Source organism: Camarhynchus parvulus, chromosome 2 (genome assembly GCF_901933205.1).
Source record: "Camarhynchus parvulus chromosome 2, STF_HiC, whole genome shotgun sequence".
NCBI classification, from domain to species: Eukaryota; Metazoa; Chordata; class Aves; order Passeriformes; family Thraupidae; genus Camarhynchus; species Camarhynchus parvulus.
Window position 1 is genome coordinate 35,148,493 of NC_044572.1, and position 27,355 is coordinate 35,175,847.

Consider the following 27,355-nt stretch of genomic DNA (forward strand, 5'->3'; position numbering starts at 1 on the left):
AGCATGACTTTTCATAGCAGCCTCAGTCAAGCTAAATTGTCTGCTGTATATTCTGACTTTTTACTGAAGGGCTGCAGAGCACAAGCAATATGTGTGTGTATGTATGTAAACATACGTATGTATATATCAGGGGTAGCAAATAAATGCAGCATCCCTGCTATATAACTGCATCCAAAATACTTATTTAAAATCTGTCCTGTCTATTTACAGATCCCTCTAAAAATCCTCCATTAAGAACACATGTGAGATGAGAAGAGTCTTCTGATGCTCTCTGGACTAGTATTAAAAAAGAAGATCAAGATAATATATAAGACAGAAGGGGTCCCTGTTGCAGTGATAGATTGTACTTGAGTCACAAGTACTGCAATATTAACATTTCTATAAACTGTAAAACAATATAAATTACGCCTTTTGAACTGGCCTACATACTACAGGAATGTTAGTACAGGCTTTTAAATTACTGTATATAGGTGAATATTTTTTAAGCAAAGCAGCATAAAATTTAAATTCTTTGTTGTGTTGAAGCAATTCTCATTCTTATTATGCTAACAATGTTACCTCAGAATGTTTTGCGCTATGTGCCTGTTGTTCTTTTTTCCCCTTCCATCATAATTTTTGGAAATTCTCCAGTTATTTAGACATTTTTTCAATGAACTGTCAAACTAATATGCTATCTTTAGTCTGTTTTTATGTTTCTTCACTTCTTCCATTCTGCCTGGCCTCAGATTGCAGCAGGATGTCACTTTCATGAAGAGATGGGCCCACAACCCTTTTCTCATGAAGCATGAAGAGGAGATGCCAAGGAGGCTGCTAATGAGCCTACCTCCTAAAGATTACATATCCTTATAGGATAGTGTTGAAGAAGCCCAGCTGGGTAGGGTGGTCATGGACTTGACAAAGATGACAGAACCCTTCCAAAGTAGAGGAAAAGGAAGTTGCTCTATTGTAAGCAAGAAAAAGAAATGGTGTGTGTGAATACACATGCCGTGATGAGCGTATGTAAGGGCACATGTCCTGTCTTTTCCTGCTGGCACAGTGGGTATTTACCATTTCTGTGATAGATTGCCTTTACCCAGTAATTCCAAAGCCTTTGGATGAGGGGCCCAAAACCTACATTTTAGAGCTACTACTATTTGCTAGCAGTGAAGGTTCATTGCCCAAAACATACCACATGGAACACTCGGCCCCCAAAGTGGTTGTTGTCTCAAATAGAGTTGGTTGGGAAAAGTAACAACCTAGCAGCAGACAAGACTTGAACTACTGCTTTTAATATTCAGACCTTGGGTATGGTCTTTGGATCACAGATGTTCAAATCTGATCCTAAGATGTTTATTTCTAGAATTTATTACCCTTATTCTTGTGCACTGGAAGGAGTGGTGCCAGCGAGGTGTCAGGGAAGTGATTCTTCCCTCTGCTCAGCACTAGTGAGGCCACACCTGGTGTGTGGCCACATGTCCAAATTCTGGGCTCCCCAGTGCAAAGAAGACATGGCCATGCTGAAGAGAGTCCTGCAAAAGACGACAAAGGTGATAAAGGGACTCGAACATCTCTCCTGTGAGGAACAACTGAGAGAGCTGGGACTGATCAGCCTAGAAAAGAGAAGGCTCAGAGGGGATCTCTCCAATGTATATAAATATTTGGAGGGAGGTATAAAGATAGAGCCAGACTCTTTTCAATGATGTCCAGTGACAGAACCAGAGGAAATGGGCAGCTGTAACACAGGAGGTGCAGAACATCAGACAGCACTTTTTGACTGTGCAGGTGACTGAGCCTTGGAACAGGTTGCCCACAGACTGTGTAGAATCTCACTCCTTAAAGACACTCAAAAGCCATCTGGCCTTTGTCCTCAGCAGCTGGCAGTAGGTGACCCTGTTCGGCCATGGGTGTTGGACCAGATGACCTGTAGCCATCCCTTTCAATCCCAATCACCCTTTGATTCCCCTTTTTACAGCTTTTCTGGGTTCCTAGACCTGGGTTGCAACAACCCAAGGCACCTCTGAGGGCAGAGTGGCTGGAAATCTGCCTGACACTAAAGGAGTGGGGTGTGCTGGCTGACAGTGGCTAAACACACTGAACAGGGGCCAGTGTGTGCTCAGGTGGTCAAGAAGGCCAACAACATCCTGGCTTGAGGAGGTTCAGAGGGGACCTTATTGCTCTGTATAACCCAAAAGGATACGGTACCAATGTGGAGGTCAGTTACTTCTCTCAAGTAACAAGGCACCGGACAAGAGGAAATGGTCTCAAGCTGTGCCAGGGGAAGTTTAGATTTGATATTAGGAAAAACATCCTCACCAGAAAGGTGGTCAGGCATTGGAACAGGCTTCTCAGGGAAGTGGTGAAGTCACCATTTAATACCTACAGGTATTTAAAAGACTTGTAGATATGGCACTCAGGTGATGCCTCAGGTTTTAGCTTTTACACTTTTCAGATTCTGTACTGCTTTAGTGTGTAATACTCAGCTTCATATCAGGGGATAGTAAGCTCTCATCATAGAGTAGGTAGACAAAGGACCCTTGATCCTGAGGACCAAGGACAAATGATCCAAATTTCAGGCCCAAAAGCGTAAACAGCAGTGGAATGAAGAGAGAAAAACAGGAAGGATGGAACTTCATAACCTAAAGCTATAATTGGATAATTAACTCCAATATGCTAATGGACCAGAACTTATAAAAGTGAGAGACCTTGTGACTCATCATCCATTTTGTGACCATTTTGGGTTCATCTTGGGTGTAGCCCTGGCTGGGCTCTTGTACACATTGGGCCAAGGTGTATCCATTGAGGCCTTCTAATAATACCTACTTTATTCTTTAACTCTGTCTAGTCTCTGTTCTAGGTCAGCCTTCACAAGGCATCACAGAGACATGGTTTAGTGGTGGAGTTGGCAGTGCTGGGTTAACAGCTGGATTAGATGATCTCAGGAGTTGTTTTCCAGTATAAATTATTCCATGATTCACCAGTCTGAATAAGAATACTGCTGTTCCAGGGTGAGTCTGGTGCTAACAGCCAGGCTATTACAGTTATGGCATTAATTTTTATAATTACCATCAGTTCCCCTCAGAGAGGTGTAATAATGTTATAGGTCACTGATGATCTTTCCCCATGGTGTTGCCTTTGAAGAAAACTTTTTGGAAAACACAGGTAACTGCATCTTTACATCCCTGCTTTTCTTTGTTGTTACAGCAGCTCAGTTATGCTGTAACTATTCCCACACACATGCACATTCACGGTGTGAGATGGTGTAGGGGTAAGAAGATCTTCACCCATAGGACTCCAAGAAATCAACATTACTCTTTTTTTAGCCTATTGTGATAACTTGCTGTACATCATGTGAAAAGAAAAAAAGAAAAAAAAGTGGTGATGCTTTGACCAATAGTGTCACTTACTGTAGTTACTTGATAAATATGCATGAATGTAGTAACAAACAGGGGTCTACATCTACATTGCTTCTCGAACAACTGGAAAAGTTGAATACTGTTTTAAAAACGATTTTGTTATAGTATTATTAAAAGTGGCATATTGTTGGCTGTCATTTATTCTGAAATTTGTGTACTGCTCTGTAGTAAGTACCTTCCTAAGGATTTTAAAACTAATTCTAGACTACCTACCAGCAATATATAAAGGAGAAAAAATTTTACTCCATTTTTTATTATGGTTTGGGTATTTTAGAAATAAACAACATCTTTCAGGGATGAAATGAGAAATCCTGTGCCTATTTGCTAGCATTTCTGAAATATTTCCATTTATTTGTCATTCAAGATCCATTGAAGCATCTGGAGATACAGAGGATCACACTGGCTGTCACCCTGAGGCAGCTGATCCCACAAGTCCCAATGTGTCCTTCCACTGAGACACACCTCTTTTCAAGACCACTGGAAATACTAAGACCATGCAGTTGCTCTGGTTTCTACTGATTGTACCCAAGCATGTTGCTGTACCACAGCTGGTTTTGGTTTTTAACTGCACTATACAACCAAAGCAAAATCAACATACTATTACAAAATTACTACCTGGATCACTGTGCTCAAAACAATTTATTCATTCTGTCATATAAGCAGTTCCACATAAGGACATAAACGCCCATGAGATAATTGCAAGTGTTGCTTTCTTCTTTCTTAAGAAACAGGCAAGTAAGATACATGTTTTTAACAGGAACACTCCTTTCATCTTGCCTCCCTCCCAGCTCTCCAAGATTAGAGATCCAAGTTGTGCAAAATAACTGTGAGAAGTGGTACATCCCAATTTTTGTCCTCTCACTGGAGCAATCATTTTATTCTTGTTCCCTGATTGTGCAGAAATACCCAGCTACTCCTATCAAGAGATGTGATTTCATGGGAAATCCATTTACTTCAGTTACAGGCAGCTGGAAAAAGCACATTTCTCTTTCAGTGGGCTTCATCCCCTGCAACGTTCTCTGAAATCAAGTGTGCTTCTTGCAGTCAGCCCCTCTGGTTACCATACAGAGCAGCTAAATTTCAGGGATCTACTTGAATATTTCCTTCTCCTATTGTCTACACTTTAAAATACTTAGACACAGGAGTTGCTCCTAGGATAGACAGCATGGGAGGATTTCATTGTGAATGGGAGATTATTAGGTAGGCCGTAAGAGAAAATATATTCTTCCTTGTTTTCTGTAAGTGAAAAGGCCCCATGTTTTCTTGCCAATTTGCCATTAAGGCAATACCAAAGTAATGAGTCTGAATGTAACAAATTCATTTTAAAAATCCTGAGAATGCAGTATGCCAATATGGCAATGACTATTTCCCTGATGCACAACTCTTACAGTTTCAACTTGAGGTGTTTCTGCTTTCTAAGAAGCTTTTATTTCCTCACTACAGAAGCCTGTGGTTCTTAACCATCCACTTTCTCAAACAGTGAAGGATTTTAACTCCATATGTTAACTTCACTTACTAAAGACATGGATGTCCTCTTTCAACCCTCATGTATGTAAAAAACCCACCAACCATATTCACTGGACACAGTGTTTACTGGTTTAATTCTCAGTGTTTTCCCTACCTCACTTCCACAAGAAGAAAATACAATGAGAAGCAGGTCTGCCTGTAGGACTGTGGAGGAAGGGAAGCATGCTGCAGCAGTGCACCTAATGTAAGGAAGCATAGGACAGCCATTTCTAAGCCTAAACAGCTGGATTGCCACACCCACCAGCAACTCACTGGTACTTAAGGGATTCATCAGCCATGTGTCTCACAACAGAGATTACTAGGAACTGTTCAGCAGTACAAAGGCAGAAAGATGGAGAATAGCCAGGTACTTATCAGTGTCCAGCATCTATTCCTTTAAAAGATTCCAAATCTGTAGCTTGTATATAAATCTGACACTTTATTAATTGCATCTTAAGAGCCAATATGTGTAGATCTCTACGGCATCCGGGGTGGCTCTGCACTTCTGGAGCAGCAGCCAGGTGCACTACAAACACAAGCTGGCTGAGAGCAAGGGCAGAACTTAACCTGATGACTGAATTCTGATAATTTGTACAGGCATAATGTCAGGTGCTGAGCTACTGCAACCAGATATGGCCATATGAGTCCAACACAACAAGGTCAAGAGCCAGGACATGCCTTCCTGCCCATCTCAAACTGTGATTTCAACTCTACCATTTCAACTTTGTATGAATTAGCAAGAAGAGAAAAATGCAAGTCAGCTTTGCTGCAAGCCTAGTCCTGAGCAACAGAGGGAAAACCAGATTGCTTTCAATGACAATATGGCAATTAGCCTGATGAAGTTAAATCTTTACTTTAATTGGTTGCCCAACATACATGTTTTAACATTCTGTACTAAATTAGCCAGCATGCACACAGTAATTGGACCAGTCAGTGACTTTCTCCTTTCACTATATACATACACAAACAGGAACACCACAAGATTGGACAAAGGAAAGCAATTTGTTAACCGGATACAGCTAGCAAGTAACATTTTTTCCTCTAGAAATGTTTTTTCCTGCAAAATCACAAGTGTGAAGACTTTCTTTCAAGGCTTGAAGAACATTGCAGTCTTCCAATGAAAAGGCTAACAATAGCCACTGTAGCTGAAATGAGATAAAATTTGTTGAAAATCCATTCCAAGCAAGAGTGAAATTGAAAAAAAAATCACCTGCAATGCAGCATAGGGAAAAGGGACTTTGGAGACAAGCTGAGCAGGTAGAAAAATGGGTTTGAACCCAATTCTTAACATCCTCAGCTTAGTGTAAAAGAGGAGGAGGTTCAGAATCAGATCCAACATTTCACATTCACTGGTAGAGTAGTACCTAAAGAATTGTTTGCTTACTTTATTTGAAGAACTTTAGTTCTGTGTCAACACAGTCATAGAAAAGATCCACTACTTCAGCTGGATCCAGAATCTCTGTACGAGAAAGGATATCTTCCATTGCTTCTAAACCTTGTTTTTCAAGGTCTAACATAATCCTCATCAGTTTCTGGCCTTTATCCTAAAGGCATGAAATAACCAAACTCAGTTAACCAGCAAACAGGCTCATTAAAGCATTTTACTCCCTTTGTTACAGAGTTATTTTCAAATATTTTTAAAAAGAAAAAGCCTTTTAAAGTACAAACTACTTCTGTTATTAGTTATTTTGGATGGCCAAAGGCTAAAAGGAACAGTCCTGGACATTTTGTGCATTAAGAAAAATAACCAAAAAGGAGTTGCTAAGTTTAAAGCAAAAAAGGAAGAGGGTGAAAGATGGATAGAGGAAAATTATACAAGGCTTGTACATATAACAGAGGTAAAGCAAATTCTTAAACTTGTAATCCCACTAACAAAACTATGTGAGAAGACTGGAAGCCCTAAGAATTGAACAGATTGTGGTATTTGCATGTGCATCCCTCAAATCAACACCTGCAAGATGATGAATAGATCTGAAATTATGTGTCATGTAACAGTTTTAAGACTCCAGATTCCAGGGAGGTCTTGTGTGCTGCCATTCTGACTTACTGCTCTTTGTGTTTCTAGAAAATTTACTCCTGAAAAGGTGTAATTTCATTTTATCCAGATGTTATTTAAACCCTACCTTTTTATTTTCTTTTTTTCTTTTTTTTTTTTAATGGAGAAGTGCTGTTTGTTTTGCTTGCAGCTTTAAGTCATTTAGAATGAGTGGTGGTTCTGAGTTGTTCAGGGTTTTTTTCTCAGCATTTTGTCCAGAAAGAGTAGGGCATCTCATCTAAGGTTTAGGCTCTTGGATGGGCAGCTTTTATAGCATGAAACCTGAGTAGAAACTGCATTTTCTTTTCTACCACAACTATTGGTGTCACATTGTGGGGACTTTAATAGGCAACAGTCCACAAGATGCTAAGATGCCTCTTCCAGGTCTTCCCTAAGTCAACATCTTGCACAATGATATGAGAGCCAGCTGCACATTAAAACAATGTTACCAGAGGCCACAGATTTTAAATTACACCATTACAAGAAATCAAAAATCTAGCCCAAACTGCATTTAAATAATGTTTGTACTAGCAGAGGTTATCATAGCTTCCGTTATCAATAGTGGGTAGGTCTGAATGTTGTTATGTCATAGCAAGACTCTGATCCATGCAAATACACACACAGGACAATTGTAGAAAAGCAAATCCTCTGTGGGAGTTCAACCCAGCTGTATGAGGGTCTTCCACAAATTGCCTGAATACCCATAAAAGCTTGACAGGTGTGCCTTGGTGATCTTTCCCTCTGTTTCACTTCCTTAAAATCACTTTTCCAGTTTACTGCTGTAGTTGTAATTGCAAATGTTGAGATGCCCAATGGCACCAAAAGTTGTATCTCAACCATTCAGAAAAGCTATACAGAATAATCTCCTTCCTGACTTTACTTATTCCAAATTTTTTTTCCTAAGAGATCTTTAACCCTAAGTTTTTACCATGGAAGGTTTTCAGCCCTTGGGTATGTACTGCACAGCACTGCAAAGGGTGCTTTCTTCTCATATGGCATTTTCAGTTAAAAATTAACAAAATGCATTGAATTGCAAAACACAAGACTCATAAAACTGTCATGTGTAAATTATTCCTTCAAGAAAAATACCTTTCCAAACTATGTAGTTCTTAATCCAGCATATGATTTAAATCACAACACTCCTGCCCTCTTCCTAGCACAAAATTCTGATATAATGTTGCACTAGCATCCAGTGTTCTAATCACTAAAAAGACTATATGCACAGTGGGGATTGAACAAGATAATCAGCTTAACAGTTTGACTTTTCATTTTGTAAAAGTAATGGAACAGAGCTATACTCTAAGGACAACAAAAACTATGCAGAGTAGTTTGTCCTTCAGAGGGCATCATTAGTCAAGCTACACTCTCAAGGATTCTAAGAATATTCAGAGAATGTTTTTCAGTGAGTGACTGTGAACTAAGGTACGGAGCTGGGAATCTACATTGACTTCTATTCAAATTACACACCTATAATCTCAGTTGTCATTCAATTTTAGAAGCCTTCTCCACAGTCTCAAGTCAAATGTAATGCTCTCTTAAAAGTCTGTGCCTTTTAGCACAGAAAGCCATATACTCTCAGTATTCAGGGTTCCAACAACTTCAGTTCTTTAATTCCAGGTCCCACGGATCTTACCTGATCGTTCTCCAGGAGAGATCGGGCCCATTCATGTGCCTTGTACAATTCATGCCTACGATCTGGTTTCTCCTGGAATCGAGGTATCTTTTTAGCAGGATCATCATTGCCAAAAGAAGGAGACTGCACTTTCGGTACTAATTTTACATCATCAACAAAAATAAAGGGTTTAAATATGGACCTGAAAGAAATGAGAATTACTGCTTGCAGTAATAAGAGACATTTCATATATGTTATTGAAATGTTCACCAGGTTGTTTTAAAACAACACATACAGCGCAGCATAGGTAATTCATCTACACTAGGCATGGGTAAGGTTAAAGACTTGGTACTGGTCAAGCAAAACAAATCTACATGCTTTAAAGAACTGGGTTTGGCAATTATTGCAAAAACTTATTACCCCTTTTACCTATAAGATTTTCTGGTGTCCTCATGCCAGTTCTGCCACTTCTTTAGCAGAGTAGCACTGATTTTCTCCTCCAAGTTTTTTTGTAACAAATCTCAACATTCGGCCTCACATCAGTTTTTCTCCTCTGTTCCCACTGGCATCTCTCCTCCTCCTTCCAGATTTAAGTTTTATTAAAATCAGAAAAAAACACTTGCGTGGAGCAGGGAAGATTACATATCTTGCTCAATATCAGAGGATTTTGCATATCAACAGCAGCACTTTAGAATTCTACTTCAAGAGCTGGGAGAAGACATGGCTACCAATACTGTGACATTTCTCAAACTATTTTAACACTGAGTTTGGATCTAAACTCCTAAGAGAGACAAACAAAAAACCCCATCAATACAGAATCTTCATTACTGAGAAGCTGAAAATAGGTTTTGGCAGGTGAATGGAACAACTGCCTTCCTTCTCTTTAGATACAGAACAACAAAGCACCCTGCATTCTGCAGTGAAGAACCTGCCAAAAGTGAAGACTTCTGCAACACACGATTAATAACCACTGCCTGTGTACAGTCAGCAGGTTCAGTGCTGCAACCCTTTCCATCAGTGTCACAAAGCCTTGCTGACTAAGAATTTACGTGACTCACTAGCTACATTTAAAATAATTCTTTCTTAATGCATTACAGTGTCGAATAAAGCAAGAAAGGTCTTTAAACAAGGCTTTTAAGGCAGGTTTTTGACCTTGAAATGGACAGAGATCCCAACAAATAATTTGAAGCCTTGCTCCTTCTTATCGCAGAGGATTTGCATCAAGTCAAAGAAAAGTTTGGGTAAGCCAGTTTAAAATTGACACTTAACCCTGAAAGTCTGAGTTACATAATGCAAGGTGGGTGGAAAGTCCCTTTGGCATGGATGACTTCCACAGCCCTCAGTAAAACCTACCAGTCCTCTAACAGGAATGACAGTCAAGGGCACCATTTTCTTCTCCCCATAACCTCTTTACCTCAATGCAAGTGGCAGATCTCCTGAATAACTTCAAGTGGTTTAGTTTAATTTCTGTGAATCCCAGGTGGATTCTGCTTAAAACACAAGGTAATTCATTAATCTTTGATGATCTGGCCCATGAGTTCCCTAATCTCCTCAGCTACTTTCAGCTAGAGAGGACACCATGTAAACCAACTGGAAATTGTCCCTCAAATAAAAGACATGCTTGGGATCCCAGCAACTTGCAGATGTTTTGCTGTGTTAACATTTTGATGTCATATGAAGCTACCTAGAGTACACACCCCCTCTCTGATAGTTAAAACACTTCATTTGTTGAAGTTTTGCACCTACCTGTCCAAGAGAAGTGACTTGGCAAGTCCCCAACTTCATAATCTCAACAACTTTCCAAGTGGAAAGCAACTACACTGGAATTCCTGGCCCCTCCCTAAACTGCATTTCCCCTGGAAGCTCAGTAACACAGGGCTGTCAGATTGCACATCTCGGAGCACTGTTCCAGTTTGGGTGGCAGGGTTTGTTTGTTACCTTTGAGCCCATCACTGCTCTGCACCCCAGGGAGCCCAATGCTGTGGCTTACCTTGAAGGGTCTGGCGTGCCAGTGAAGTAATGAATACAGGGAAAACTAGGGTCCTGAGGCAGAACAGACACTATGCTAGCTGTAGTAAGGAAAGATTCAGAGTCCACACAGACACCACTGTCCTTGTCACGCAGGACATCAATCATAGCTTGTGCAGAAACGTCACCTATATGGAGGGGGGGAAAAAATTCCTGAGTGTTCAATGGCTTGGAGCCCAGGTAAGGATTTTAGCCTGAACAAGCTTTGGCCTAAAATGGCCACTGACACTTGGCATGGGCATGTCACAAATCCCAGTTAATAGTTTCTACTTAAGCAATGAACATTCAGAAAGAACGTGCCTAGCTAGTAAATGAGAATGGTAAGAAGCATTAATTAGGCATGGCAATTGCCAGGTAATTGCTTCAATAGCAGAAATGCTATTAAAAAGGTACATTTTCAGGAAGAAGGCTGTAATACTGCTTTACCAGCCACTATGAACAGACTACTTACTTAAAACATCCATTTTCCTCTACCCAAGCAGGACAGAATGAGAACATCCTGATTTTCCACTTCTCAATTTCCATTCTCAGTCAAAATTTTGAAACATCATCTTGCAGTCACAGACAGCAGACCTAGACACCAAGATTTTTCTCCAAACCCCTATCTACAAGAATCCTCTGTTCTCATTGTGTTTCCTGCCTGTGTTCATCCCAGCTTTCCCTCATTGCCATTCCATGTTTTCTTCCCCATATCTTCTCAGGCTCTGCAGTGACTCAAACCTTCATGCCCAGGTGCCTCAACACACCAGGAGACACAGGATGACTCAGCAGCCTGCAAGATTTTCAGCCATAGCCATCTGTCTGTAGGGACCCTCAGGGTTTTTAGTGCTATAATCCAGATTTATTTAGATCTTTTACCTATAGTCCTTCAGAGTTACTGTATCTGCCTCAGACACTAACCACACTCCCTGCAATTCTACAGCCTTTGCAAGAGCTCTGCAGTGCAACAAATATCTCACCTCTACACTCTTTAGAACATTTACCAACATGTGAAAATGCCTACAGTCCAGTAAATTCACATCTGTAGTAAAGGGCTTTTTAGAAAATTATAATTTGTGCTATTTTTCATGCATGAAAGATCAGAGATGCATGCAGTCCCATGCACTGCTGCAGGCTGTCCATTTCAGAGGTATTTTGGCCAGCTGCAGCGAACTGAAGTCAGTAATAAATCTTGGTGTGGAAATAAACCCATCCTTTGATTGCAGAGAATAGCACAATGTCTGTTCCAGTAGCTTTGTTCTGCTCAACAAAGAAAAAGGCACTTCAGTTTGCAACTGCTCTTCCTTAAACTATGCTCTTGAAACTTTCCCCAAACAGTTAAATCTACATTTTCCCCACAATGCAGATTCCACTGAGCTCAATCTTTGATATGTGAGGCCATTTTTTAAAATAGTATAATTTTATATTAGGTAGGGCCACTAAAATTACAGGAAAGCACAGATGCAGCAGCACATCATGCATATCAGAGCACTGAAGGAAGTTACTTTGTAATTGTAATCCTGTTTTGAAACCTTAGGGGTGACATTAAGGGCTCCATCCTAAATAGTGGCAAATTTAGGGACAGTCTTTAGTTCTGATCCTCCTTCCTACACGGTTTACATGTAGAGATGTTCTCAGTCACATGTAGTTCTGGACAGAATGCCTGAAAAGGAGGCAGCAGTGACTAAAAAACCCAGTGTGCTCACAGAAAAATAGTTCAACACTTACCACCTTGTTTTTCTAGGCTCTCCCTGCCAGAACAACAGGCTAAATGGTCATCAGCAAGAGAAAACACTTCAGAAAAATTGAAGTCAGAGTCTCCATTCCACCAGCCTTGACTTTTCACATAATTCCTTAGTTCAGGATGCTCAGCATCAATTTTTGTAGTTAATGAAAGCTGATTGCAAATGCATTTCACTCCCTCTAGAAAGAGCCACATATTAAAAGAGAGCATTAATAGTTTTCCTGGGAGAAGCTGGAAGGAAAATGTCATATCAATTAGGAAACAAATTAATCCATTGGTTAGTGTGTACATTTGGCATGACTGTGTAACTATATAATTACACATACACAGAATTACCAATCCCTGCAGGTTACAGAGCTCAATCCTCTGTGCCCTGCTGAGACACTGACACCTGTGATTAACAGTGGGATTTAGACAGAATGCCAGTTTCTCAATCCACACCTCACACCTTCTGACCACAAAGCAATGGTGGTATCCAAATGCCAAAGGCACCCAATCTTTTTTCTAATGGTATATTCCCCACAGACACAAGAGGGCTTGAGATCTGACTTGATTTCAAAATATATTTCAGCAGAGCTTCATTTAATGAACCTTCCTTGCCCTTCAAAATTGAGAATTTGGAAAATGTTTTTAAAATCACTACAATTGCTTTAAGCTTCCCAGCTGAGAAACAGTTTCATTGTAAGATGCAAGATAGGTTCAAATTACAATTCTTTTATCTTAGATTTTAAAATGGCATGAAGTAAAAAGAATGCATAAGCAGCCTCCAAAGAATACTGAATGTGGGGTTTTTTTTGTTCCTTTTATCAAAAATACTGCAGTGCTTATAACCATATATCCATAGCATGGCAGTGGTTGCTGCAGATATTCCTCAGGGAGAATAAAGCAAATGTATTGGAAGCCAGAGAAAGAGCTGATAAAGTAAAACTATAAACTAAAATAAACACAGATTCTGGAATTTGGCACAAATAATTTCTTAGCCAGAAACAAAACCAGTAGCTGTGGAAGTTTTTAATACTGCCTTCCAGAAAAGTTATCTTGCTTTTGCAATGCCCCATGCACGCAATTTAAATAAGGGGTAACAACTTCAGGAAATTCAGTGCATCATTCTGCAAAAAAAGTCCCTGTCATCCAATTCTGACTTACACAAGGGTCACTGACAGCTTATTCTGATTCACCCTTTCAAACATCATACTTTTCTGGGAATTTTCTTGACTTGAGTGATGAGGATATTTGTATTCATGTCCAGCTAGGCAAGTCACTCTTTAAAGAGCTCTTTAAGTATTACATTTATAAACTCATGCAAAATAATATTTCATGGGTTTGATCCACCACAAAAAACCAAATTTAACAATCAAATATATTTTTCCACTGAGACTCAGGAACATTAACAGAAAGGATTTTGAAGTATTTATTCTTAAATTATTTTCAGAGAATTGCTCGATAAACACTCACTATAGGCTTTACAGTCCTGCAGCAGTAATATCAGAACTCTGAGGATAGTCAGGAAGAGATATGCCTTCACACTGGGGAATGACACATTTTCCCCATTTTAACAGCATTTGTGCATTCATTTGAAAGCTGAAGAGGCACACTTATGGTTGCAAAAAAGACCCCTTTGAACAAAGTAAGAAATGTAGAGTCCTTACATAGCCAGCAGCCTTTCCTGCAGGGCTGCAGGAGGTGGAAACTACTTATCTGCAGCTCACAGGGACCACCTGAAGAGCAATGTGCTGGTAGAAACCAGAACAGAGCTGCAGAATCATTTCAAAAAGCTGCAAGCAGCAGATGAAGGCAACAGTTTATTTGCTGGGAAGGAGGACGTGAAGGTTATGTATTGCTGATGCAGCTAAAACTGCTAAATAAAACCCACTGTTCTTCAAATATCAGGCAGGCAGGTCAAGAGAAGAAGGCAGGCTGTCACTGCATAATCCCAGGAACCTCAGGAGTCAGCTGCTTGCCCCAACTGGGGTTTCATCAGGACAGCATTTTCAGTCTTCTCTATGTTTGGTATCTGTTCATGCCAGATAACCTTTAAGGACACCTCTAGGTATCCTTAAAATGCAAGCTTTACTTGGGAAAACACCACCTCTGTGAAGGAAACTGATTCCTGTTTGGTGGCAGGGACTGACAGCAGACCATCACATAATACTGCACAGCCTGGTGTTATTTCTTTGCTCCTTCCCATATCTGCTATCTCCTACCTTTCATCATTTAGGGGGAAAGGAGGAGAGAATTGAATGGATCTGTCGTAGCTCAAGTCATGGATGACAAAAATCCTCTTGAACACTCTGAATTTTCACTTCATTCAAACATGAGTACATTTTAAAATATCTCTACTCTTATGAAAATAAAAATACCTTCAAAATTGAGAATAAATTAAATACAGACCTTAAACAATCATATTATATTAAGCAGCCTATATATGCTGGAAAAGTTTTAAATAAATTCATCCACTAAGCCAGTGAATTCTAGAAGTTAGTTTGGCAGCTCTGGCTTCACACATACAGAAAAAGAAACCATTTACAAGTTTAAAGAGCTGAAAATTATTGTTTTGCATCATTTAAAAAACAGGGATATGAAGGGAGTATATCTATTTCAGTAAAGGAACCACCACCAGCAACCCATTCAATTTATCATCTGAAAAAAGTCCTTTTATTAAAACTATCAATGGTTATCCTTTCCTCACAATATTTTAGATTTGTAAGTAATAATTTGGGCATTAACTCGTTCAAAAATACCATCTGACCTGTTCCAAACAGAAAATAAATATTGGAAAACACATCTATCAAACATAAAAATTGTGATTATTACATAGTTTATGCATAAAGGCAACAATCTCCACCTTCACCGAAAATGCTAAATCACATCAGCAAATGCAAATCAACACATAAAAAAAAGTCAGAGTAGTGCAAATATAGAAAACTACAATTGGTGATTTAATCAAACACTTGCATTCATTAGTCACTTATTTAAACACACTGACTTTAAGACCAATTCTTCCAAGACAACTCTTTACAGCTATTTTTAATAGGATTTGCTGCGAGTTCTAAACTAACCTGTGATTTTTTCAGCTGCCCAATACTTTCCAGAAGTCTCCAGTATCCAGGCTTCATTCCTGTCCACAATCAAAAATGCACTTTGGAAAGTGTGGCATGAACTCCCATCTTCATAATAATTTCCACCTTGTCCATGCTCTTCCAACAGAGCAACTATTACATCCAATGCTTCTTTAGCTGTTGCCCCCCTTTCTAGGCCAAGTCTGTAAGAAAAGGGTAAAACAGATTCACAAAGGAATGATACAGTAAGATCTCCTTAAGTTACTATTTTTAAACACCAGCACTCATCTGAGTTTGCCTAATATAAGAGTTCTTGCTTGAATTAGTAACTAAAGGATGAGCTATAGAATTATTTGTTTCTAGTCTTGATTTCTATGCTGGCTCTTTACTCTCAAGCCTATCATAGGTGGCTTTTAGTTTTTTTTAAAATGTCCAATTACCAACCAATGATCTCAGCTGCACTGTAAACATGCAATGCTCTATTTATCTCCTTCTCAGGCAGAATACATTTGAAGGACAATTTGCAAGTATTTTTTTTAAGTAACAGCTGTACCAAGGTTACTTTTCTGTACAAGGGTGGGAAATTGTAAATAATTATTACCAGCTATTTAAAAAGAGAAGGAGTATTCAATATTTCAACTTCTCTACAACCTTTCTTTCCCAATGCTCTGGTTGGCCATGGAAACCAGGTGTTATCCTCCTATGCATGCTACATGCTGTAAAGACAAGCATTTGTGCACAGTCATACTTCAGAGCTCCTGCAGAAGCTTGCCCAAAAAAAACTCTTTGAATACCAGATATGGCTTTTGTCAGAAGTAAGAGCAACCACATGCCTGAAAGAACAGAATTTTAAAAGGAAGTCGAAGCAAAGCAAGAGTATTTTACAGGAAAGCAAACTGAGGTGTGGTAATAAATTTTACAAAGCCATAGGGAATGACTGTATCCTGCCTTGAGTAAGTGGCATTAAATAATCCCTTGATATAATTTACAGCCCTAATTGAATCAACAACAAAAGCAGTAATGAGAAATTGAAATCAGAACTGCAAACAATTTCACTGGTTCCAAAATCCAATTACTTGTAATAAGGAAATGCAGTGTTTCAAACAACAGTGTATCCATGCCTCCATCCTTTGGGAGTTACCTGGACCAGTCCAAAATTTCTCTCTGTTGTTTTGTCACCTTAATATTTTCTTCTGTGTTTGTCTTTCTCTAACCGCTCTGTAGACAAAATAATTTTGACTGATGGACAGTTCCAAGAAAATCACTTTTTTATACGTAAGTACTATCTATGCTAGCTCTTTCCATTTCTCTTGAAGTCCCATGACAAGAAAACACTGCTCTGTTTCTTTTCTAAAAACTACAGTAGACAAATCAGGTCCTGATAATTTGAACACAGATTTGTTGATCTCAGTACTTCTCTGCAGTGGCTCTGCATTGTTAAATACCTGGCTACCATTAGCCTTGTTTTAGGCTGAATTATTGAAAGCAGTGTGTTTCATCTCTCTCAGCAGCATCTATTTCTCACTAACTCACAAAGAAGAGCCAAGAGTCAACCAGAATTTTAAGGCTTAACTTGAAGTGACAGTTCCTTCCCCATCATCTTCTTACTTGCATTTATAGGGTCTTTCCCTTTCATATTTTCTTGTTAGCTGAAACTTGTTTTGTACTGGTGACTCCAATTTTAGTCTCTCTGCATTTATGGTTTTCCTTCATTCTTTTCATCACTGGTGCAATTGCTTTTTCAGACCAATACAGCTATGCCAGTCTTTGCACATACCAGAGACATAATTTAAAATCCAGTCCAAAATCATGTCTTATTTGTTCCCTAAGAGCAGTCCCTGCCACAGGAAAGTGAATGGACTGAAAACTACCTTGGTGACCATACAGCCACTAGATTCAGTGATAATCTGCTCCCTTCTCCCCAGTTAATGACCAAAACCATTTTGATCTATCTACCATTTAGATCAAAACCTGCCAAGAGACATAACATCCCACTAAAACTTTAGTGTCTCCCTGAAATGTTCCATCTGAGATGGTTACAGCCTAGCGTTCACTGTCAAAATGGCAGCAAGGATCCAGGCTGAAGAAGCACCCTTTAGGTATTATTTTTTTATAAATGGCTCCAATATTACATTTATTTCCATTAAGTAAAGGTCTAGACTCTGCTTTTGCTTGGCTGCTCCTATCTGTCAGTCACAAGGGACAGGAAAAAAATAAAAGGAAAAAAAACCCATCCTACACGACAACCACCCAACTCATTTCCACAAAATTAAGTCTTGTCAATTATCTCAGCATCAGTGTCCTGGGCAACCACAGCATAATCCTCCCACAAACACAATTCAGAGTACCCTTCAAGGTGAGCTGGAAGAACAGTTAGAAGCAATTTCAATGCCAGATGAGAGCTTGAATTACTTATTAATAAAATTGCAGTGATTTAATACAATCCACTGCCTAAGTACCTCCAATATACTGTCATATTGTCAAAACAATATTATCTTAAGCTTTTCAACTTCACCTATCAGTTACATAATGCAGGCTTTGCAAATTAACTAACATACTTGATGGCATTTTACTTTATTCAGCTTTGAGATCTCTAAGGAAAGAAATTGGTAAACAAATTAATACCATTTTAAAGACCATTCTTGACTCCCTGCCAAGATTGGCATCTCTGTGTGGCTCTGAAAAAATAATTGCACCTGTGATGAAGAGAACAAATAAATAATACAAACACATAGGGATTAAAATTAGGACAAAAATTCAAAAATAAGGGTGCAACTTACAGGTTTCTCCGCATTTATCTTTTGTATGATAATGCTGTCCTAACTTATCAGCAAAACAGTACATGAACTCTTCAGAAGAATATGCTTCCCTAAGTGAACAGGTGCTTTATAGTTGCAACTGTGCATCAAAAAAAACCAAAACTGCAGGCAGCTAGGAAGAATACCTGAAGAAAATCCTGATAAGCTAACTAATGCAGCAATACTAGCATAGCTTTCAAAAATCAGCTTTTGAATTAATCCCTAGGGAAAAAAAAAAGTTTCCTTAGGAATTTGTACTGGGGCATATTTTCTGTCAGTTTTTCTGTATGTTGTGACTAGGTCCATGTTCTCCATTTAGATTAACTGGGATGGGGACCAGCCTGCATGGAATAGGACCAACTTCTAACCCTGAAATCCATCACACAAAATTTATCAGTTTGTTAAGAATCATTCAAGTGTTCTGACATGCTGTGATTACTTGTAGTTTGTGGTAGTGCCTCCTTACTTTGGTATGTCCTGATTTGCTAGTGTGGGTAAATCTAGAGCTGTTGGATAACATACATATTTGAATGTTAAACAGTCCTTTGAGAATGTAGTAACTGAGTAAGAAGTTAGTAGAAATCGACATTTAAACCAATGGTTTGTTAAAGTTTCCAAAGGACTGTGGTAGGACGGAAAAAATAAAAGTAGAAAGTCATCTAAGTACTTTTCTTCACAAAAGGTTGTCCTACACTTTCTTAAACAACCCTTCACATCTACCCAGACTTCTTTGATACAATTAAATTTACTGGTTCTCTCAGGTACAGTTTCTCCACAGATTCCTTCAGTGTATACAGGTCTTAGAGAAAATACCAAAGAGAAAGTTAACCCAATTTCCCTCTTGATTTTGTCATTGGTCAGATTTTATAGCTCTCTGATCACATTTCCAATTTCCACTGCATTCTCTTCAATTGGCCCATATTCCTCTTGACTTATGGTAGCTGGAAGCAGACACCATTTCTGCAGAGACATGTTAGAGAACACTTGCAGTTACAGTTCCAGGCAGCTATGCACCTAAAAACAAGTTCTTCTAACCCATGCTTCCCATCTTGCTCATGAGAATAACTCCTAAGGTTTTAACATCCTCTTAAAAGTCAAGGTATCTATTTCCTATCCTTTTATCTATAAAATATCTTAACTCGTTGCAGGAGTAAAGTAGAATGGTTTGACAGGATTTTTCTTGACTACCAGTTATTACTGTGCATTTATCAACTCCTTGATATTTGAAGTTTTTCCCCTTCAGGAACTGAGATTAGGCTGGTTTACAGCAACTCTTTTTAACAATATTAAGCATAGCCACAACATTTAACTTTTTCCAGTCAACCAAAACATCTCCCATTTTTCACGAGTCCTCAAGAAAAATGAGAATTCACCTGTAACTACTTCAGTCAGCTCATTAAGTATCCCAGGGCAAAGTCCAGTAGGACTATTTTGTCTAAGACTGATTTACTTAAATATGCAGCTGTTGTCCTGTTTGGTCTTTGAATTGAGTCCATTTGCTTCATTTCTCTTTGTAATAAGTCCGCACGTTCTCTCTTCTTTCATTTTCAGCTTTCATCCCCCACCCAAACCTCCTTTAAATTCTCTTCACCACAAGATCAGCATGCAGGCTGAGACTCAGAGTGCAGCACAAGCCTTTTGGGAGCCAGCTGTCAATGAACAGCCTCACAGGAATCTGTGTGCCAGTGTTTGAATAAGGGCAGTGCCTTGCATTGGAATGCATGGGCTGAAGGAAGCCATTGGAGTTTGTTTATGCCTACAGTTGGCTATAAGCCCAGAATAAGCTTTTGAGGTCAGAGAAGGCTGTGGTAAAGTGGGGGAGAATGAAGGGCGCACCAGAACTCTAATATTACAAATTAGTTAGCAGTTCTTTACTAACAATGTAATCATATCTCCTGCCCTGTCAGACTAGCCACTGCTGGACTGCAGGGTAGGTAGACAAGGTAGATTGAGTGAACCCACAACAGACTGGCACATTCTTGGTAGCTAAATTCAGATTGCAAGTGTTTTAAGTTTTCACTCAGCTGTATCTGGAGCCCTACCTAGCCTGCTTATATTGTTTTAAAATCTCCTTAGACCAACACCACAAAGCTGTTACCTGGTACCAGCATCACCTGAGGCTGACCATGAAAGGCTGGGCACAGCTCAGCAGGACACTCACCTGACAAGATCCATGCCTAGCAGGGCTTCAGACTCAGAAGCTGGTTCTCTGGTCACGACAGCTTCGTTAGCTACACACACTCCGTGCTCATTAGCTCCCATTTCTGCCCCCCAGAGCCAGGAGGGCCTGCTCAGCACCACAGCGTGAGTCCTGGGCACCTGCTCAATCTCGATGTACGTGCACTGCAGAGACAGCAGGGAGAAAGTTAAACAATCACTTCATCTACTGCTGTGACTGAAACAAAACATGCCTTCAATGTACAGAAAGGACACATGTTGTTTAAAAGGTCCATGCTTTGTGAATGAACAAGGAACTTGTTTAAACAATATTTAAGTGTCATGTTTGAACCTTCGCATCCTTATATTGCATAAGGCTGGGAGAGTACATGTGCTGATGCTTGCAGGCTTCCAAGAGACAAGCAGGACCCAAATGCTAGGATCAGTGGAAAGCAGCAGGAGACAGACTGTACTGTCACATTAATAAAGCACCAATCATACCTGTACACAGTAACAAAATCAAACATTCTACCACCTCCCCTATTGTCAGGGTACCCGCTGTGGGTTTCTCTGGGTCTGGATTGAAGGCACTTGAGACTGTAGTTCATGTTTGAACTCAGGTATTTATTATTTCTTATCAGTAAAACAATCTCACTACTGTGAGTTCAGCAGTTTTTCATTAGAAGGCACAAAATGGCTAACTATCTCTTGTTCCAAGGTCTTTTATGACTAAACTGTCCAATTAAGAACTGACACCTAGATTATTTTCCCTTTCAACCCAATAACTGATCTCACAGAGCCTGCAATGCGGACTTTTCTGCCCAATTACAAAATGCCACCCAAACCCATGAAGAAGAAGGATGAAGAAGAAACCCAGGATGACACCCTGTGTCCTCCATCTTGCTTCCATCCACAACATACTAGAAATCCCAAAACCTAGATTTCTCACCAAGTGATACACCTACACTAATCTCTATAATCTATTTCACACTTTTGTGGGTTCTAGTCTATTTTGAAGTCTAGGAAACTTTCTCCATGAATGAGGGCCAAAGTCAGTGCTGCCCTGGGGGTCAGGACACCCCAGAGCAGACAGAGAAATATTCCCAGCGCTCTTGGTTTCCACTCCCTAAGCACCATCTCCAGTGCTTTATTACAGACACAGAGTAACAATGGTAACTGGGACAAAATACATTAGAAGGCTTCCTCCTCCCCCTTGCTGCCACCCCTGCAGCTGCCCCAGCACAGAGACAACTGGTAGAAAGAGGAAAAAAGAAAAACAAGCCTTGAAAAGATTCAGTGGTACAATAAACCACTTTGATAAACAGTCACAGAAGTAAAACATGGATATTGCTGTTGTTTAAACTGGTGTTTTTACTATTTTAAATTGTCTGCTTTAATTAGAGGTCTGCAAATGTACTCTGACAAGTTTAAAACACAAAGGAAGGCTGCAGAGAAGTCATAGTAACTGCAAGGAAGAAAGAAATTATGTTGCCTTTCAAATACATTTACTTGCCTTCAAAACAAGCACTGTTTTCCCAGAAGCATGGATGACAGCTTGATCCATCATTGGTTTGTGCAAAGCAGAGAAATATTTTATATTTTTCTTTATATTTTACTGTTGAGTTCACATCAAGTTTTTCATGGATCAAACCCTGCAGAATTTGCTTTTGAGAAACCTAAAATTGTCTGTATTTATGAGGCATCTCTTAAGGTCCAGCATTCCTATTGTAACATCTTCCTTACAGGAAGTAATCTGCAACAGGTTTTTAGAGGAATATCTGATCAGGTGTATCAAAGTAAACAGGATCATCAAAATGGACTTGTGGACTAAAAGTTATTTGCCTTGTTTGCCTGGCTGTGTTGATATTAAAATCTAAAGCCAAAGAAATCAGTCCAAAGTGATCAGAGCTTTAAGAAGCTTTGTTTTTTTCCTAGCCTTTCTTTCTGCCTTTAAGGATTATACAGCATGATCATCATCCGCCTCCTGTCTTGAGCAATGATTTTCACAGTAATAGTTCCTCTAGCATGCAATTAAAATGTGTAATAGACTATCTTTGGTCAGAAACGGGATTTTCAGAGTCCTTCACTTTGACCATGCAAGAGGGATACAAGAAATGAGCTTGCCACCTTCATTAGGTAATGTGTGCAAACAGGTCAAAAACAAAAAAACAAAACACCACAAAGCAGAGGGGCAGTGAACTGTTTCAGTCTAAGGACAGGCTTAGGCAAGCAGATCCTGTCAGGGACAAATACCTGCTGTATTTGTAGGAGATCATCCCTAATATTTGACCAGGCTGTTTGACCAAATTTGCTTATACACAGTAATACACTGTGATTTTGTAGAGGCAAATTCCTCATCTATCAAGGTGCAACAACATTTGGCACTGGCCAGGAGCTAAGATCTGTAAAGTAAAAACTCTTTACACAGTCCACTCTTAGCTTCATTGTGTAACCAAGCCATGCCAAAACTCACATTTCTCATCAAAACTCCCCCCTCTCCTTTCGAGCTGTCAGCAAACAAATCTCATTTTTGACATTCTGCACAGTTTCATTTCAGAGCTTCAGGTGAGTGCAGTTTGGATAAGCACCCAAAGCATGTGTGTGAACAGGGAATAACTGCATTTGCAGGATGTGCAAAGGGGAGCTGGAGCAGCAGGGGAGGATTACATGTGAAGACAACACCAGAGCAGCTCTCAGGCCCCAGGTCTCAGCCTCAGACCCCTACATGTCACAGGTGCTCAGCTGCCTGTAGCCATCCTGCTACAGTGAATCTTCTCAGTCCTAGAGCAGAAAGCAAAACCCTAGACACAGTGCGAAGGAGACTCCAGTACTCTGTACACCCACACTTGCAAAGCATTTTCTGGCTGAATAGCCCCATTATACCAGCTTGCTTACACTGACTCTTTGATTTTTTAGAAGGAAAAATGATAACACTCTGAAAAGTGATAGTTAAGCTAAAAAAATGCTGAATGCCTTTGCTCTGCAAAACATATTTGCAAGGCTATCCTTGTTACCAATCACATATTATTTGGTGTCTCATTCCAAAAGCAAGCACTCCCAAAGCCGCTATTCATTGCAGAGATCTTATTGTCAATGGTAGCAGTTGAGAAAAGGAAAGGAGGAAATTGTTTGTTCCTGCTTGAGGAATCCAGAGCACTCTGAAAAAAATGTGTGTTTGTTTTTTAACTATGTAATCAGAGGCCAGAAAACATCAGTAGGCAACACTACACACCTCAAAACACAGCTGTCACCTTCTATATTGCTTCTTTATGTCCCCCAACCCAAAAAAAGGTGAACACGGAGCATATTTTCATGCTATATCCAGTGCCCATACAATAACTCAGGTACATAGACAATATTCAAGCCTTGCCTTATTTATAAAAATTGTCTCAGAAGACCTAAATAACAGAAAAACCATTTCAATCTGACAGTTGCTGACAGGTCTTGTAAAACTACTCTTGACTTGATTCTTATTCATTTGTCATGGTTATTGGCACTGCTGAATAAGTCTTGATGACATTTTACCTTCCCACTATAATTATTTACTCCAGTAAGCATAAAAGTAGGCACTCAATGGGATTTATGCATTAAGGCAGGAGCTTGGTTCATATTTAAAATAATAGGTATGAGCTTCTCAAAAAGTAGGGTCCAGAGGTGACAGTAGATTATTAATTTTAAACATAAAGCTTCATAACTTCACCACTTCCCCCCCAAAACAACATCAGAAAACCCTTTCCCAAGAAACAAGAGGAACTGGGCTATCCACTTGTAGCCAAGACACATAAGTTGTAAAGGTAGGTCAACTAGAGCCAGACACTGGATTTGCAACACAGCAAACCATTGCTCCTTCTTGTTCCACAGAAACCAGGACATATCCTTTCAACAGCTAAAGCACAAAAGGAAATAGTGGGGGAAAGACAACACCATCCACCAAAAAAACCTCACTGGCCACTAGATCTCTAGAAACAGGAGCTCAGATGATGACAGGATTTCAAAAGCAGGCAAAAATTTCAAAATCCCTGCCCCTCCTCCTGCACCCCAGAGACTTGGCAAATCCCTCCAGCACAACAGCAGAGCAGCCTGTTCCACTGAGCACTGGGCCAAACTGGGCAATGACAAATAAAACAGACATCAGGTACTGCTGTGATTCTGCTTGCCACCAACCCTCTCTTCAAATTCCTGAAATGCCCAGCCTCAGCTGGACTAACATTTTTCTTTGATATAAATGCTAAAACCAGAAGAATACTGAAATATTTGGTGGCAAAGGCTGAGAGTGAGTGGTGTCAGGCTCCATTGATTTTCTAGAATTCAAGCCCTGAAAGTGGCATAACTGGCATCTTGCCCTGTGACAGTAAATTCCCATTAGAAAATATAAAACTGAGGAAGAGAGACATCACACACAAGAGATGCAGCCAACAACTTTAAAGAGAATTGAACAGGCTGGGAACTAATGATATTTCTTTTATTTCACTTACAGTATCAAGAAGAAAATCTTATCAAGGGAGTTCTAAGAATAGCACAAGGCACAAATGTATCTGCCAGCCTAGCTAGGGCATGCAGATAAGTTGGAGGTATTCCAAAACCAGACAGGACAGTCATAAGCACAAGAGATTTCTTCTTTCATTAATGAAAAGAAACTATTGTGCAGTTTCTACTGTACCAAGGCTGCAGAAGCCCAATTCCTAGCACTGTCAGTCAGGTCATTATGAAATATCAATGAAATCACATAGGCTTCAGCCTTGGATAACAAAGGCAATAGTCAGGGAATGCTTTAGAAAGAAATGATCTTTGAAAGGGGGCATTAAAATTCCAGATACAAGAGAGATCCCAGGCCAACCCCGTTCCCTGCCATCAGAATCTGCCTGGAATCTGGCATTAACTCTTTGTTTCACTGCTTCAAGCACTGCCACACCATAGCACATATCTGAAAGAAGGCAAAATATCTGTGTGATTGCAGCAACTCAGTAAGTTGTGCTGTGGCTGCTTTTTTAACCCCTTCCAAAAGAGGGGTGCAAAAAACATGTTGAGGTAGCCTCACAGCCTGCTGCACCTCTGGCCATCAAGGCATTGAGACTGACAGCCTGCTTGGAAATGTACAGACAGGAGATCCCACAAGTGACATGGGCTGCCTGGGCTTCCCCTTCATGGGGAAGTGAAAATCTGGAAAACTAGAATGGAGTTGTTCAAGGAAGCCCCTCAGACTATCTACTGCAGAGGTGCCTAGCAATGAGCTTTACAGACAATTCTTCTGCTGCTTATTTACAGAAACAAGCTTAGTAGAGCTCAAAAAAGTGGGAATAACCTCTCCTTGGAAAGAGAAACATGCAGGCAGTACTGCACAAGACAAAAGAGGTGGTTAGCCAATGCTATTACCACTGCTTGCTCACACAGAAAGCAGAACTAAGTATAGAGTGCAAGACACCTGGATGATGATTTTACCGCACCCATTGAACACGGTCATGACATCTCCTGCAGCAGCAGCAGGACTTGTGCCACAGTGAAGGGAACAGCCACACACCAGGGTAAATCCAGCCTGGGCACCTCCCAGGCAGTCAGCCCAATTCTAGTGCTCACATGGTCAAAGCAGGACAGTGAGCAGAAGTCTCTGCAGCAGCAGGATGAATCCTCAGGTAGCCAGCTCTCAGAAACACACACCGAGGATACTCACATTGTAGCCAGATATAAAAGCATTTACTAACTGTACAAATAGAGAAAAAAGCCATTTTCTGCCACAGTAAAGTGTCTTTCTTTTCATATTAAGAACAGTTTTTTTCTCTTTTATGAAGACTCTAGTGTACTTTACGTAAGTTTTCTGTTTGCATATTATTCCCAGCTGTTTGCATTAATTGCAACCAATAACTATAAAATTTGAATCTTATCTCTAGCAGTGTGTAAGATTTTATTCTAGGAACATAGATTTTATTCTAGGGAAAAAAAATTACAGGAGGTAGAAAAAGCGAAACAGTTCCCCTGACAAAAAGCAGAACTATCTGCACCCTCTGGCTGACTTTAATCTGCTCTATCAAGCCACCAAGGAGCCTCAGGCACGCGAGCCACTGTATGGAAAAGTGCTCCACAAAGCAAAATTTAAATGTCTTTAAACAAATCAAATACCACAAAGTTCAGCAAGGCACCCAAGGCTGAGAACACTCTCTGGAGACACTGTATGTCAGAGTAGATTTAGCAGTCAAGAATGCACCTCTTGTTTTTAAAGACACACATTTAGCAGTCTCCCAGGGGATAAGCAAAAGTAAAACTGAAATGTGGATGAAGCCTATTAATTTAATGTTTTAAAACAGTGAGAAAGAGATTTGAAAGAAGCCACAAAGAGCCCATCACAGAGACATCCTTGGAATTCTTGGATATCTTAGGCATCTGAAATACTTGCTCACTCATATGTTTTGGACACAATTAAATGGTTTGGGTAAAGATGGAAGAGTTGATAGATTTTTGCCCCACACAATTCTAATACTATCCTCTCCTCTTCCTGTCTGCAACAATTAAAATAAGAATTAAAAAGATTAAGAACAAAAAAGAATAGTTCAAGCTAACCAGTTTTGCTCTGGTAGCAGAAGAGAACAAACAAGCAGCACTCCCACAGTAAAAATAAGCTTTGAGAGGGCAGAAACATCCAAGAGATTTTGGCTTCCAGCTCTGAAGTGCTGCTGGGGTGAGCACTGTGCTACAAAGCAAAGTCAGCCACATCAGTGTCAAGGCCAGTGGCCTGCAATGGAGCAGAAGAGAGAAAACACTCACATTAGCCAAGCAACAGAGCTGAAGGCAGCAACCAGTTTCTTTTCTTAGCTGCTGTCTGCCTGCATGGTGCCTCCAGTCTCAGGGTGAGCTCCAGCAGGGTGGCCTGGACAAAGCCTCCAGTCTGGGTGTGCTGGAGCTCTGCTGCCCACCAGACCAGCCAGCAGCTGTCTCAGTGGAGAGGCAGGAATGCAGCTTCCTAAACCCCCTCTGAACTGCAAATCTGCAGGCTAAAACCTCATTTGTTTACACAGAGTAAGCAAAACGCTCCATCACAGGCACAAACACTGCT

The 27,355-nt window shown here is 40.0% G+C and overlaps 2 protein-coding genes across 7 annotated transcripts in view; one reads left to right on the plus strand and one right to left on the minus strand.

Moving 5' to 3' along the window:
- Window positions 1-2,631, plus strand: part of WIPF3 (WAS/WASL interacting protein family member 3) — a 37,126-nt gene extending 34,495 nt beyond the window's left edge. For all 5 annotated transcript variants that reach the window (XM_030943249.1, XM_030943250.1, XM_030943248.1 and 2 more), the window contains one exon: window positions 211-2,631. In XM_030943249.1, the coding sequence (XP_030799109.1) occupies window positions 211-251 (41 nt within the window). In that variant the 3' untranslated portion in view covers window positions 252-2,631. The remainder of the gene's footprint in view (window positions 1-210) is intronic.
- A 1,003-nt stretch (window positions 2,632-3,634) lies between these two features.
- The window catches only part of SCRN1 (secernin 1), a 39,431-nt gene continuing 15,710 nt past the window's right edge, over window positions 3,635-27,355 (minus strand). For both annotated transcript variants that reach the window (XM_030969184.1, XM_030969193.1), the window contains exons 3-9: window positions 20,315-20,496; window positions 15,356-15,558; window positions 12,281-12,475; window positions 10,536-10,701; window positions 8,567-8,747; window positions 6,283-6,442; window positions 3,635-6,043 (exon numbers count right to left, since the gene is read on the minus strand). In XM_030969184.1, the coding sequence (XP_030825044.1) occupies window positions 6,284-6,442; window positions 8,567-8,747; window positions 10,536-10,701; window positions 12,281-12,475; window positions 15,356-15,558; window positions 20,315-20,496 (1,086 nt within the window). In that variant the 3' untranslated portion in view covers window positions 3,635-6,043; window position 6,283. The remainder of the gene's footprint in view (window positions 6,044-6,282; window positions 6,443-8,566; window positions 8,748-10,535; window positions 10,702-12,280; window positions 12,476-15,355; window positions 15,559-20,314; window positions 20,497-27,355) is intronic.